Source organism: Peromyscus maniculatus, chromosome 14 (assembly GCF_049852395.1).
Source record: "Peromyscus maniculatus bairdii isolate BWxNUB_F1_BW_parent chromosome 14, HU_Pman_BW_mat_3.1, whole genome shotgun sequence".
Taxonomy (NCBI): Eukaryota; Metazoa; Chordata; class Mammalia; order Rodentia; family Cricetidae; genus Peromyscus; species Peromyscus maniculatus.
The window spans coordinates 58,396,531-58,409,207 of record NC_134865.1 but is presented as its reverse complement, the minus strand read 5'-3'; the positions used below and the strand labels follow the sequence as shown (position 1 = coordinate 58,409,207).

The window sequence follows — 12,677 nt, the reverse complement described above, 5'->3', positions numbered from 1 at the left end:
GAAAAGAGTTATGGTCAGCACAGGAAGCTGGAAAATCTTTTGACATTTTCTTATGGAAACAGTAAGCAGGAGAAGGGAAAGTGAGTCGCGCAAGCCGAAAGCGCCTCATTAATAGACAGTTTAAAATGAAGCAGAAGTGAAAGAAAGCAATTGGGAAAGGTGGAGACCATGATAAACCTTTACTAATAACCTACACAGAGATTTTCTAGATCTGCACTATCTGATTCAGCAGCCACTAATTACATGGCGCTATTTAGACTTAGTCAAAACTAAATAGACTTAGAAGATTCCGTTCCCGAGTTACACTATGCACATTTCAAGTACTTAGTAGTCACCTACATAAAGTTTTACTGGAGAAGCACACTCTTGGTAAGGAACTGAAGCCACAGATTGGGTCAAAGCTTACCAGAGACCTATTTTTGTATGACACCCCCTGGCCAGCTTACACACACACACACACACACACACACACACACACACACACACACGAGGGGGGAGGGAGAGGGAGAAGGAGAGAGACAGAGAGGTGTGCGCCATTACAAAATAAACTATGGGGAAAAGATTATTCACAGCCACAGAGTCCAACTATGACTGGCTGCAGTTGGCAATGTGTCCATCCTGCTTCCAGATAACAGAAGTATTTTCACTAAAAGGGCCACAGTCATTTCAACTGGCTCTGTCAGAAATAAGGTGACCACAGAAGAGATCCTTGAGCATCTAAACGATGAATGAGATGGAACTGCATGGGCACTCTGAATTACTGGAATGACATGCCATGCAGAGTCACAAAGTATAAAGTATTAGAACACAGAGGAGGGTCTAAGCAGGCCTCCCAGTAACATAACATGCAGATTTAACTTGATCTTAGCCAAAGGGATCTGAAGCAAGAATGCAGGGATTTTCCACACACACAGTCACTTTCTGACTGCCATTTTCTCATCTCTGGAGCTTGGTATTATTGCACAGAGGCAGCCTTCAAGGAAGGGAAGCAAACCACCCGCCATCTTCAGAACACGCCGCGGAGGACCCAGGAAACCTCCTCTATGGATAGCTATCAACGCTCGGGGTCCCAAGGAGAAGAGCGGCACGAGACCAACAGTGTTAGTAACGGCAAACATCTACAGCTGGGCTTGCAAGGACCCTGCTTCTCTCTGGCAGCGGTGTATTGGGCACTCTCACAACACTGGAAGGCAGGGGACAGCTGGCCCAACGACAACCTACTCCGTGTGTGTCTCATGCTCGGCCCACTTCCGTCTTTTAGGTCTTCCTGCCTCCTTCCTGCAGGCATTTGAATTTGTCAGCCCATTGAAGCAATCCGTGTACTTGCCCTGACGTAGTGAAAGACCCTACATGACCACACAGTTCCCAGCAACTGCTGCTTAAATGACAATAAACAATTCCAAGCAACCACATGTTGGCTCACAACCGTCTGTAATGAGATCTGGTGCCCTCTTCTGGTGTGTAGGCATATATGCGGGGAGAACAGCGTATACATAATAAATAAATATTAAAAAATAATAATTAAGTTTGAGGGTCTTTTTCCTTCTATTTTTCTATTGTATGGACTTTTTTTTTAAAGTTCTATTTTCTTGGTATCATTTACTTTATTGCCCTTTCTGCCTTTAATCTTTTTACATGTATGTATTTACCTTGTGTACAAGCACATCCAAACCACGGTGCAGCTACAGAGGACAATCTGCAGGGACTGTATTTTTCCTTCCCCCACATGGGTCCCCAGGACAGAACTCGTGTCTCTGGTTTAGGCATGAGCACCTTTACCCACTAAGCCACCTGGTCCTTTTTTGCTTTTGCTGTTTTTATGAGGCCAATGTGGAAAGCTATTTCTTGCTTCATTTCCATACCTGCTTTCTCAAGTGTATTACTCAAGACTTCAGAATGTCCACAAAATAGCATTAAACAACTATAAACTCTACAAAATGATGTAGGTGTTTGTTGCACACCTAAAACACAAGACACCGAGGCCACAGTGAGGTCTGTTCAAGGAATTAACCAAAGACCTCGGTGTCAGCGACTGGCAGCCCTCACCTAACTGAACTTCTCAACACAGGGACTGTTGCTCTTCTCCTGCTGTCCTCCCCACTGTGTCCTGGACGACTGAAGCCCCATTAAAGGGCTTACGACTGAGTTTCCCCTCAGTTTAGTGGTTTCTGCACGACTCTCCAATTTGAACAACAATTAATTTTTGGATTTTATTATTTTATGTCAGATCTCCTGGGATTAGAGTTATAGATGGTTGTGAGCAACCATGTAGTACATGCTGGGGAATAGAACATGGGTCTTTTGCAAAAATAGATAATGCTCTGAATCCCCAATCAACTCTCCAACCTGACAATTCTACCATTTTAAAAAGGCCCTTCATTCTGAGTTTTTTACAAAAGTTAAAATTAAGTGTTTTTGTTATCTCTGCCTTTGGAAATACAATGTCATTGAGTAAAATGGTCTGGCTGGCTTACATCAACAGAGTTGAACATAGAGATTTTCAATTTCTCAAGGTCAACCCTAAGCATGAAAAACTTGTTCTGTTTTATGTAAATCAGGCGTGACCCTCACAGCATTGAGAAGCCGCCAATCCCTCACCCTACTCTACGTAGGAAACTTTGGTCATCTCCACAGCATCAGTAGGTCAGGAATAACTCTGGCCCTGGTAAACACTAGAAGCCTGTAACTTCACATTTCTGAGAGACTCTCAGTCCGCCCGCGCAGGGCTGTGCACTTTGAAGGCTGTCTAGAGCTCCAGCCCAGACAGCACGCAGCACTGTTTTCATAGCTGGAGTCTGACAGCGCTCGCTACACAAGCAGTGAAGATTTGGAGAGGCCAAGGCAGGAAGAGCTCCCTCCTTTGGACACTGAGTTATTCGTGTGCATGGAGCAGAAACACGGGGGGCGCTCGGGAGACGGAAGGACATGGTTAGTGATCAGCGGGCCCGTACCTTGCTTGTCGGATGAACTCCTGAAAGCTTTCTGCGTTCACCCCGTCTTCCTCCTCCTCTTCTAGTTTCTTCTTTGATTTCTTCTCAGCCATTTGTTCTGTTTCCTACCCACGTCCGACCCCAGAGAAGAACAACAAACTGAAACTGAGAGATGTGTCCTTCATCTACTTCGTTACCTTCCGTTAACGGCTCATTACAGCAAAGGCTTTAATTCCTCTACTTCCACCACTCACAAATCTGACAGGCTACTTTGGGTCATCATTTCATGAAATGTTTTTAAATTCCCAAGTAACAGTGGCAAAATGTAATTTTTAATCGTGTTTTTACTTTCTACTAACACAGGTCATAGAGCAAGCGCCTTTTCTAGCAACATCTAGGATAATGACTGCAGCTTCACAGAGCTGCAAGACAACAGACACAATAGTCCGTTACAATTCACAGAGGAAAGGTTGGTCTTAGAAGAGTCTCTTGAATCAGTTTCCAAGCTGATGAGATTTTACTTGTGTAAGACAAAACAGAATTCTCAGTGGATCTGGAGTAAATTGTGGCTACAGGTTTAGTGTGCTGACAGTCCACTGGTCTTTCCATGTAATTTCAGAAAGGCCACGTCAATTTCCAGGACTCAGCTTTTCCTCCTACATAGTGGTCATACTTTTTCTTCCCTAAATAACATCGTTTTAAAAAGGATTCTAGAACCTCAGATATAAAGCACTTTGGAAAAATTCTAATTAAACAGTGTACCTTATAGGTGTGAAATCCTATCCCTGTTTCAAATGTTTCAGAGAAGAAAATCTAACTCTTCCAATGTAGAAATGCAAGTCATCATATAAATTCACAGTTTAAGTTCCCTCTCAAATGGCCAACTCACCACTGTCTGTAGGCACAATACTAGAATACAACTGCACACAGACCAGGATCCTTCTCAGGTATATATACTAGAGCGCAAAAGAACTATGCAATTTCCTAAGTAGAGCCACTGGCCCTCAAAAGAAGTAGTTTTTCGGCCCAGCTGGAGTGCCCATTGGAGCCCTACAGGGGATGGTGACGCCAAGATAACAGAACAAAGCAGATGGCCTGTTCTCAACAGGGTGCGACGAGCCAACACGTAAGACTATGAGGAAAATGACTTACCTTGTTGTACACAACGATAAAGTCACTTAGCTGGTGGGCAAGAATTCTTCTGCGCTCCAGAAGTGCCAATCGCCGACTAGGTAGCACCATCCTTAGCGAATGCTGCAGGTTACTTGATGCTCGCTTAAGGAATCGAACCACTAGCTCCTACGTGGAGGAATGAGAACGGGAAGGGCAAAAGTAGGGGTTGTGCTAACCATCGAGAGGACAAGCAATGATGGGACTGGACAAAAGATGTGAGAAGACGACAAACAGTGACGGGATTCAACAAGAGATGTGAGAAGAGGTATGTCACACATTTTTATAAGCATGTTAGCTGTAAGACACTACATAAAGACCAAAAAATAAAATTAAATGTAGATGCAAGTAACTATGTAGTAAGGCAGTAGTGATACAAACACCATAATGCATATACGCACAAACAGAACTATCATAATTTAAAGAATGGATACTGCTTCTAATAAGGTGTTCAAGCAGAGCCATTTAGGAAACTTGGCATTGAAGGTCAGTGCAAACTAAAATCACAGAAGCAGATGAACTCATCTATGGTGATATTTTATTTGTGCTAAAATGTGATTTTATGTGTATGTTAATAAATAAAGTTGCCTGGAGATCAGAGGTCATAATCATTAAGCAGATGTCTGGCAGTGGTAGCACACACCCTTAATCCGATCACATGGCAGGCAGAGTCTCTGTGTGGTCAAGGACACAGCCAAGCAGTGACCCAAACCATTAATCCCAGTACCAACCATAGAGACCTGGAGGTCTGTATAGACAGGCAGTGACGAGGAAGTCATGTGGTTGGGTTTAGAGCCAATAAGAAAGTAGAACAGAAAGGCAATAAAAAGACAGGTTACACAGGAGAAGCTCTCTCTCTCAGGGGAAGAGACAGCAGCGACTGGTGAGCTACAGGGAGTCTTGGGCTTCGCTAGTGCTCGGATCTCTTAGGCTGTAACTCTGTATTTGGCTCTGCGTTTCTTATTTACTAAGAGCATTGAGAATTTCATCTACACTCATCAAAGGTGAGAAGGCAGAAAAAACAGAATCAGGTGCAATGGCTACAATCCTGTTGCTAGGAAGGCTGAGGTAGGAGGATGTGAGTTAGCGGCCAGCCTAGGCTACACAGTGAGACCCTGTAACAAAACAAAAAAGCACGTATAGAGAGAAATCTAACAGAAAGCAATGGCACAGAGGCCAGAGAGAAAAGGGTCAAGTGCCAAAGCTCCCGAAGAGTCTGGAGTGGGAAAGGATCACAAGCTGGAGACAGCCCCTGAATCCTGACACTGAGGCCGCATCAAAGCTCCTGAAGAGTCTGGAGTGGGAAAGGATCACAAGCTGGAGACAGCCCCTGAATCCTGACACTGAGGCCGCATCAAAGCTCCTGAAGAGTCTGGAGTGGGAAAGGATCACAAGCTGGAGACAGCCCCTGAATCCTGACACTGAGGCCGCATCAGAAGCCTTTGTATAAACAATGAAGGAAGGTATGAAAAAGCGCATGTGGAATGAACAGAAACTACTGCTTAAAAAGTGTGGTGATGAAGGAAACTAAACGCTGCTATGTAGCTGGGAAGCTACAGACCGTTCTTCCTTCCAAAGGGTAAGGGAGCTCTGAGAGCGGGAAGAGGGAAACACAGCCAGGAGACAGTCAGTAAGCGAATAGGAGACTATACAACACTTAGGATGGAGACAAGGATTCTGAAACGGAGAGAATCTCAATCAGGTCATTCATGACACCACAGATATTCTGTGGAGCCAGAGACCTCACAGAGGTTACTGTCCATAAAATAACAGAACTCTCAGGGTGCCCTCTGAGCTGCCAGATAGACTGGATCAGAGAGGGAAGCTGTGTACCTGTCTTTCTCATAAGCAAGGCCATTGGCCCTCAAGCCACAGCCAGGAGTAGCTCAATGTTTACTGCGTTTTACAGTGATGATCTTACATATTCTTGTAGAAAGTCCCAAATCTTGGGTGAATTCTCAGCCAGCAACTGGAGCAGTTGGTTTGGTTATTTCTTTGTTTGCTTTTTAGCTATTTTCTAAATGATTTTAAAAAGCTGACTGTTGTTCACTGCCCTTCCTCCAGTTTTCTCCAGCATAAAGGGTACAGCCTCATAACCAGAGGGTATTTTCTAGTTCTCTGATGTCTTTACTATAGTGTGGTTTAGCTACTATATTAAAACATTATTTTTTCAGTGGAGCAGACAAACTGACTCTGAAAAAGGCAGGCTCAATTTTCCACTTGGAAAGAGTAGCGCTAACATTTTCCACTGATGGCTGAAGGATTATTCATGACACACAAGGTTTTATCTCTGGGTTGTACGAGCTACTTTAAATTCATCATTTGTTTTCTGGGAGAGCCAACATGTTTTTTTAAATGTATCTTTCATAAAGAGAACTAAAAATTAAAGTTAGCACTGACAAAGGACACAACTTCCTCAGGGTTAAAGACCCCTCTGCTTGTGGTAATGCCTCTAGTTTTTAACAGGCCATTAAAAGGCTGTGGTTTCCTCTACAAGCTCTGATCTTACCAAAGAACCTGATGCTTGCTCCCTGTCTTTGTGATCTGGAATATTAAATCCTGGGTGTGTTGAAATGACTAATACATGGTCAAAATTGTCATAAGTTTGATTCTAGTAATCCAAAACTCTTACACAATTACAAGTAGACATTAAGCTGAGGAACAGTACTTTCTGAGAGAGTTTACTGACTTTCAAAGAGCTAATGGGAATCCTCAGTACAGAAAATAATAGAAACAAAGTAAAGCAAGAATAGGTAATATCTTGGGTTACAGTTTTCCACATTCAAGCTACAGAACAAAAGCCTTGGCTTTTCTAGGATTTTGTATCCTCTGTAAAATGAGGTAACAATGCCTCCCTCAAAGAATGAAATGGAAAGCAGCTTAAGGTCAGAAGATAGCTATTTTTCTCAAAAGTTTTACACAAGACTTAACATCTAATGAGCAACCAATTTCCATTTCAAAACAGAGTAAACCGATAGTTCCACTATATAGCATAATGCATATGGCTTCAGAGATCTGCTTCATATCACATAAAAACATGAGAAATCTAAAAAATTTACCATGTATAACGTGTGTGTGTGTGGGGGGGGGTGGTGCATGAGTTTTCCTGGTGCCTGTGAATGCATGAGCCACACCATGCATGTGTAGGCCAGAGAACAATCCGTGGAATACATTCACTCTTTTCACCTTTACATGGGGAATCAAACTCAGGTCACCAGGCTCGCATGGTTAGACCTTTAACTGTGTCCTGCAATAATTCTTTTATCAGAATTTTTATCATTGCTAAGCTGGGGACAAAGGAAAAGAAGGAGAGAAAGAAAAAGGACAGGTCAAAGGTCCCACAAGCAGAGCCTTACCATCTGCTCATCCTCTTTGGCAGCCCAACTCGGACTGAGGGTCTGACCACCACTGTCTTTCGTCAGACGGACTTGCACATGCTGAAGATAGGCAGAGAATGCTAACCGGGCTTGCACTTTGCTGTAGAGATCCAAAACAAGACATCATTAGGAGGGAGAATGGCAAACCTACCTACCACATAACTGCCTCTCTCCAAGTGACCTCCAAGGGTCCTTCCGTTAGGATGGCTAAGAATAGGAAAACTGTTAGGTAGACACTACTGAATGAAGAACCCTTCCAAACCTTCCTCCATGAGGTTTAAATTGTTTCCCATACAAGAATCAGCGATAATACATCTCATTATTAGCATAAAAGGGGGGCACCCACAAAACGGAAAATTATTTATCCTGCCCCTCTGCCACCTTGAATCTTTAAGAACTTTCTTGGGAGAAGGCAGTGTTTGGTGTCCACAGGGACACTGGTAGTTAAGAGGAAAGGAATTTGCTGGTAGAAGTCCTTCGGGACATACTTACCAAATAGTAGAGGAATATGGATATTGTTATGAGAACTAATATTCCTAGCATGGAAAAGCCTCTGAAGCAGGATAAATCTTACAAAGGAACTTTTGAGCCCATATTTTAAGGTCATGCATCTCGACTCCATGACAGGAGTGGTCGGAGCCCAGAACAGAACAAGTGAATGTGGTCCAACAAAGCTTGGTGTCCATGACCTGACAGGCAAGGGCGGACCCAGAGGTTTAGTGGGGAAAATATCCTTCAAGATGGTGAGACGCACCACAGTGAGAGCTGGTTTCTGCCTGGTGGTCTAGGTTACAGACAAGGACTCTCCTCAAGCTGCAGTGGGAAAGCCAGAGGACCAGAGAGACAGTGACGACTTTCACTTCAGCAGCTAACTGTGGCAGATCTGTTTCCTTTCAGGCAAGATTTTGGTTACTTCAGCTGATCGGCCTCCTGACACTGTAGCCAAAATTACATCAGCTAAGATTAGGGCCCAATACAAACTCCGTTCCCAATCCTCACACATGTAATCACTAAACATTGTCTGCTCATGTTCCCCAAGGTTAAGAGGAAGGATCTGTCCCAAGCAGACTGCGGATCCTACAAGGTCCAGGACTGAGTGTGTTTTGGAGGACTGGAGTGCAGGGGAGTCAGGCCAGGGAGTCTGCTTGCTCTTGAGTTTTCATGTGTAAGAAGTTCTAGCAAGTGAGCTATAAATAAGGTTACAGCCTTATTACTAACAGGAACAGTTATGAGAGTGCAATATGAATTTGAAACAAGGAATTTAAAAGTCCAAATGTTCCCAACAGAGACATTCCTATTCTCATCTAGAGAACAACAGCATGTTTCAGATGCTTCCAACTGCAGCTGAGTAACCGACTGCATTGACTGGAGCCCTCACACTGATAATCAGTTGAAATTTCAAGACTTATTTTGTTTCAAATGAAATTTAACTAAGATATGAAATAACTAAGTTTTTCATATCTATAAACCTTCCTAAAAGGACCCCGGTAAGCTAGTCTAAGACCATCTCAAATGCATTGGCCAGTCACTGGACCAAAGTATCGGACAGGCACAATTTGTATTAAATCAACTTGGTTCTAAAAACCAAAAGGTTACTAAACAGATCCCCAGGAGACAAATCACACCAGGAGGTGGCATGCTGTCTCCAACCCTAGCCTTGACCATCCCCAGGAGACCATGCGAACATCCCACAGGACAATGGGCAACAGTCTGGAGTCTGCTGACTGACAGCGATCTATCCTACAAGCTGTTTCCTCACTGAAAGTGAAGCCCCTAAGATTTACTAAGAAGTACTTATTTCTACAGCTGCTAAGGAGGATTTGATTGCTGGAATGCAGCTTAGAACATACTTTCATCTTTCATTTCCAGTTTTCTAATACCCCCTACCCCAAATTCAGGAAACAGTTTCAGAAATCCTGATGTGACCCTGCACCTTGGCTTGACAGAGAACACTGGATGAAGCCTGGAAAGGGTCTCTGACTCTCCGACTTGCCCTCAATCGAGGAATCAGCTCAATCCACAGACCAGAGCCCAAGTACTGGGAACGAGTCCACACAACCTGAACTCACTAATCAGCTATTCTCATTCTCCACATCACCCTCCCAAACCTAAACTCACTGGGTACCTCCTGGCCCAAGTGCAAGTTCCGGCCTCTAGAGAGCACAGGCCGCACTGCAGACTACTCAGCTTCTCCACTCTCTGGCTTCCCTCAGCACTTGCCACATAGCCCGTCCTTTACGACTTGGAAAAGGAGTTATCCCTCTACTGGCCTCTTTCCGCCTTTCTCTTAGGACCCTTCTCTGCCAATACATCCATTTCTACGTCTTAATCCTCTGGCCATCAACCCTGCCTCTTAAGTCTACAAATGCTCCCAATCTCTATCTTGAAAGAGAAAAGCCGACACCTTCATCTTCCAGATTTGAACAATTCTAAATCCCCTTTCTACATTGAGTTTCTTCTCTAACCAACTGCTCTCTCACACGTGAGCCAAGTTTACTTTCTAAAACAAGGTCTGACTATCATGCAGCTACTTAAGAACCGCCCAGAAACAACCCACTTCCTCTAAAGCCAATGCACAATGTGACAGCATGCACTGGACAGAGTCTAGTTTCTTAGCACCCCCTCCTGACCTCTTTAGCCTCCCCCCCCCCCCAGTCAGCTACTTCCCAAACACAAAGGCTTGTGCCATTCCCCGTTTGTTCTGCCTACAGTTGCCCGCCTCCCGGTAGTCGGAGGCAGAACTACCTCTCATACAAACTCACTGCAAAGCTCACCTCTTCGTGCACGGCCAGCACAGTCTTAGTGACTCTCTGACCCACCATCACACCATTTTGCCATCTTCAAAGCATTCTCCACTGCCTGGAACCATGTTTCTTTGTTTACTGTCCATCTTACCACAGACTGTAGGTTGCCCATGCCCCGCCTTGCTCCTCCAGCAGTGCTCCCCCCGGCAGCAGTGCTCCTCCCCAGCAGTAGTGCTCCCCCCAGCAGCAATGACCCCCCCAGCAGTGCTCCCCCCAGCAGCAATGACCCCCCAGCAGTGCTCCCCCGGCATTAGTGCTCCCCCCAGCATCAGTGCTCCCCCCCAGCATCAGTGCTCCCCCCGGCAGCAGTGCTCCCCCCAGCAGCAATGATCCCCCAGCAGTGCTCCCCCCGGCAGCAGTGCTCCCCAGCTATGCTCCCCCCGGCAGCAGTGCTCCCCCGGCAGCAATGATCCCCCAGAAGTGCTCCCCCCGGCAGCAATGCTCCCCCAGCAGTGCTCTCCCCGGCAGCAGTGATCCCCCCGGCAGCAGTGCTCCCCCCGGCAGCTGTGCTCCCCCCGCAGCAGTGCTCCCCCAGCAGTGCTCCCCCCGGCAGCAGTGCTCTCCCCGGCAGCAGTGCTCCCCCCGGCAGAAGTGCTCCCCCGGCAGCAGTGCTCCCCCCCAGCAGCAGTGCTCCCCCGGCAATAGTGCTCCCCCGGCAGTGCTCTAGGGCCTAGCATACTCTTGGCACCGAGCAGGCACTCAGCAATGTCTGCCGATGGGCTGGAGGAATGGCTATCCTACCCCACTTCTATGTCACTTCCTTCTACCTACTCAGCACTCGCCTCCCACTTCCCAAACCTTGGAAAATCCAAATCAGTTAAGGCCTGGCTCAAAGATCCCCTCGCACATGATGCTGGCCCGGCCCTTTTCTGTGTCCTCGTGGGGATCAGAGTCCCAGCTCCTTGAGGTTCCCACACACTGCACCAGAACTGCTTGAGTTCCTTGTCTTGGTCCCTCTGCACTCTCCAGACTATGCCCAGCCAGCATCTAATGGGCCTGTGAAACCCGGGCCATATTACAGCTCGGCCTGGGACAAGTTACTCTCCAAGCCTCCGTTTCTGCAACAGCAGCAAAGTCTAAGCGGTCATTAGGTCACAGGACTCCTGTGATTAGCAAAGGGAACAGGGAAAGCACTGACACAGGGGCCGGGATCCAGGACAAGTCAGCTACAAGCAGTCAGATGACCATCACTCTCAAAGGTACCTACCTTAGATTTCCATTATCCTGGAGAATCTGCATCAGATTAAATTTAGACTCTGGCTCTTGAGTCTCAATTTTGCAGCACTGATCACCTTTATTAGTCCACTCGGCAACTTTCATGGAATTTTCTCTGGGTGAATTTTCTACTATAACAGTCAATGACGGCATGTACTTGGCCTGGTTTTCTCCAAGAGACCCTGCAGACTCCTCCTGGGAGGCTTCCTGCTCTTCATCTTCATTGTCTAGTCCAACTTCTTCCTCCTCTTCGCTTTCTGTCTCAGTTTTAATATTCATTTCAGCTGGTTGGGTAATCACTAAATGCGAAGAATCACTAATGTTGCTGAAAAAAGGATTAAAATGTCCTCTCTCCCAACACCTTCCTTTTATCTTCTTAGCAAAAACCCATTTCTAAGTCAAACTCCCAACAAGACACCAAATTAACAGAAAACACATCACGCTCATCTTACACCCTAACAACCCTATTAATAATCACTACTAGAGTTGATAGTTCTCATCATTCCCATGGCTCTCTCACTGCTGAAGGCAAGCCCCACCCCAAAATGCCCTGGACTGCATAATCTCTAGCACATCCGAGGGTGTTAAAAAAGCCAAAATCCCCTCCACGGAGATACAACGAGCAGGGGAGTATCATCCGGGTCTACGTTTACTGCTGTCTTAGACCAGGAACCGTACCTTGCCTTTTTAAACTCATCAATGCAACCCCAGGGACTAACGAAGGAGCTGCCTGACAGAGATGCTCTACGAGGGGCAGAAATAGGGAGTTGTGTCAATCTATGGGCGAGTCGAAAACAGAGCTGTAATGTAGGACAGCCTGCAGAGAAACTCCATCTAAAATATTCATGGCACCTGCCCATTTCACACGATGAACTGGCTTACCAAGTCATCATCAAGGCCAGCAGCATCGCTCGGGACCCCACTACTCTGGACACTCATTAGTCTAAAAATGGAGTATTTGTTTGATGGTGGAATGAGAGCAGGAGCCAAAACATGCACTTCGTTTCAGATAGTTTTCCAATGCAAGTATCAAGAAACCGGACATTTTAAATTTTCTAATCTTTTCAAAATTAAGTTTCAGAGCGGGGAGAGATTACCTAGAGCACAACTAACCTCATGTGATCAGGAAAGTTCTGACTCACTGGGTATTAAGGAAGAAACTGGTTAACTGGCTCTGCCAG

General features: G+C 45.6%; 1 protein-coding gene across 43 annotated transcripts in view; it reads right to left on the bottom strand.

Annotated features, from left to right (window-relative positions):
* Nucleotides 1-12,677, bottom strand: part of Ttll5 (tubulin tyrosine ligase like 5) — a 249,942-nt gene that overhangs the window by 144,541 nt on the left and 92,724 nt on the right. For all 43 annotated transcript variants that reach the window (XM_042260944.2, XM_042260947.2, XM_042260948.2 and 40 more), the window contains 4 exons: nucleotides 11,489-11,795; nucleotides 7,457-7,577; nucleotides 4,083-4,229; nucleotides 2,952-3,055 (listed from right to left, as the gene is read on the bottom strand). In XM_042260944.2, coding sequence (XP_042116878.2) covers nucleotides 2,952-3,055; nucleotides 4,083-4,229; nucleotides 7,457-7,577; nucleotides 11,489-11,795 — 679 coding nt within the window. The remainder of the gene's footprint in view (nucleotides 1-2,951; nucleotides 3,056-4,082; nucleotides 4,230-7,456; nucleotides 7,578-11,488; nucleotides 11,796-12,677) is intronic.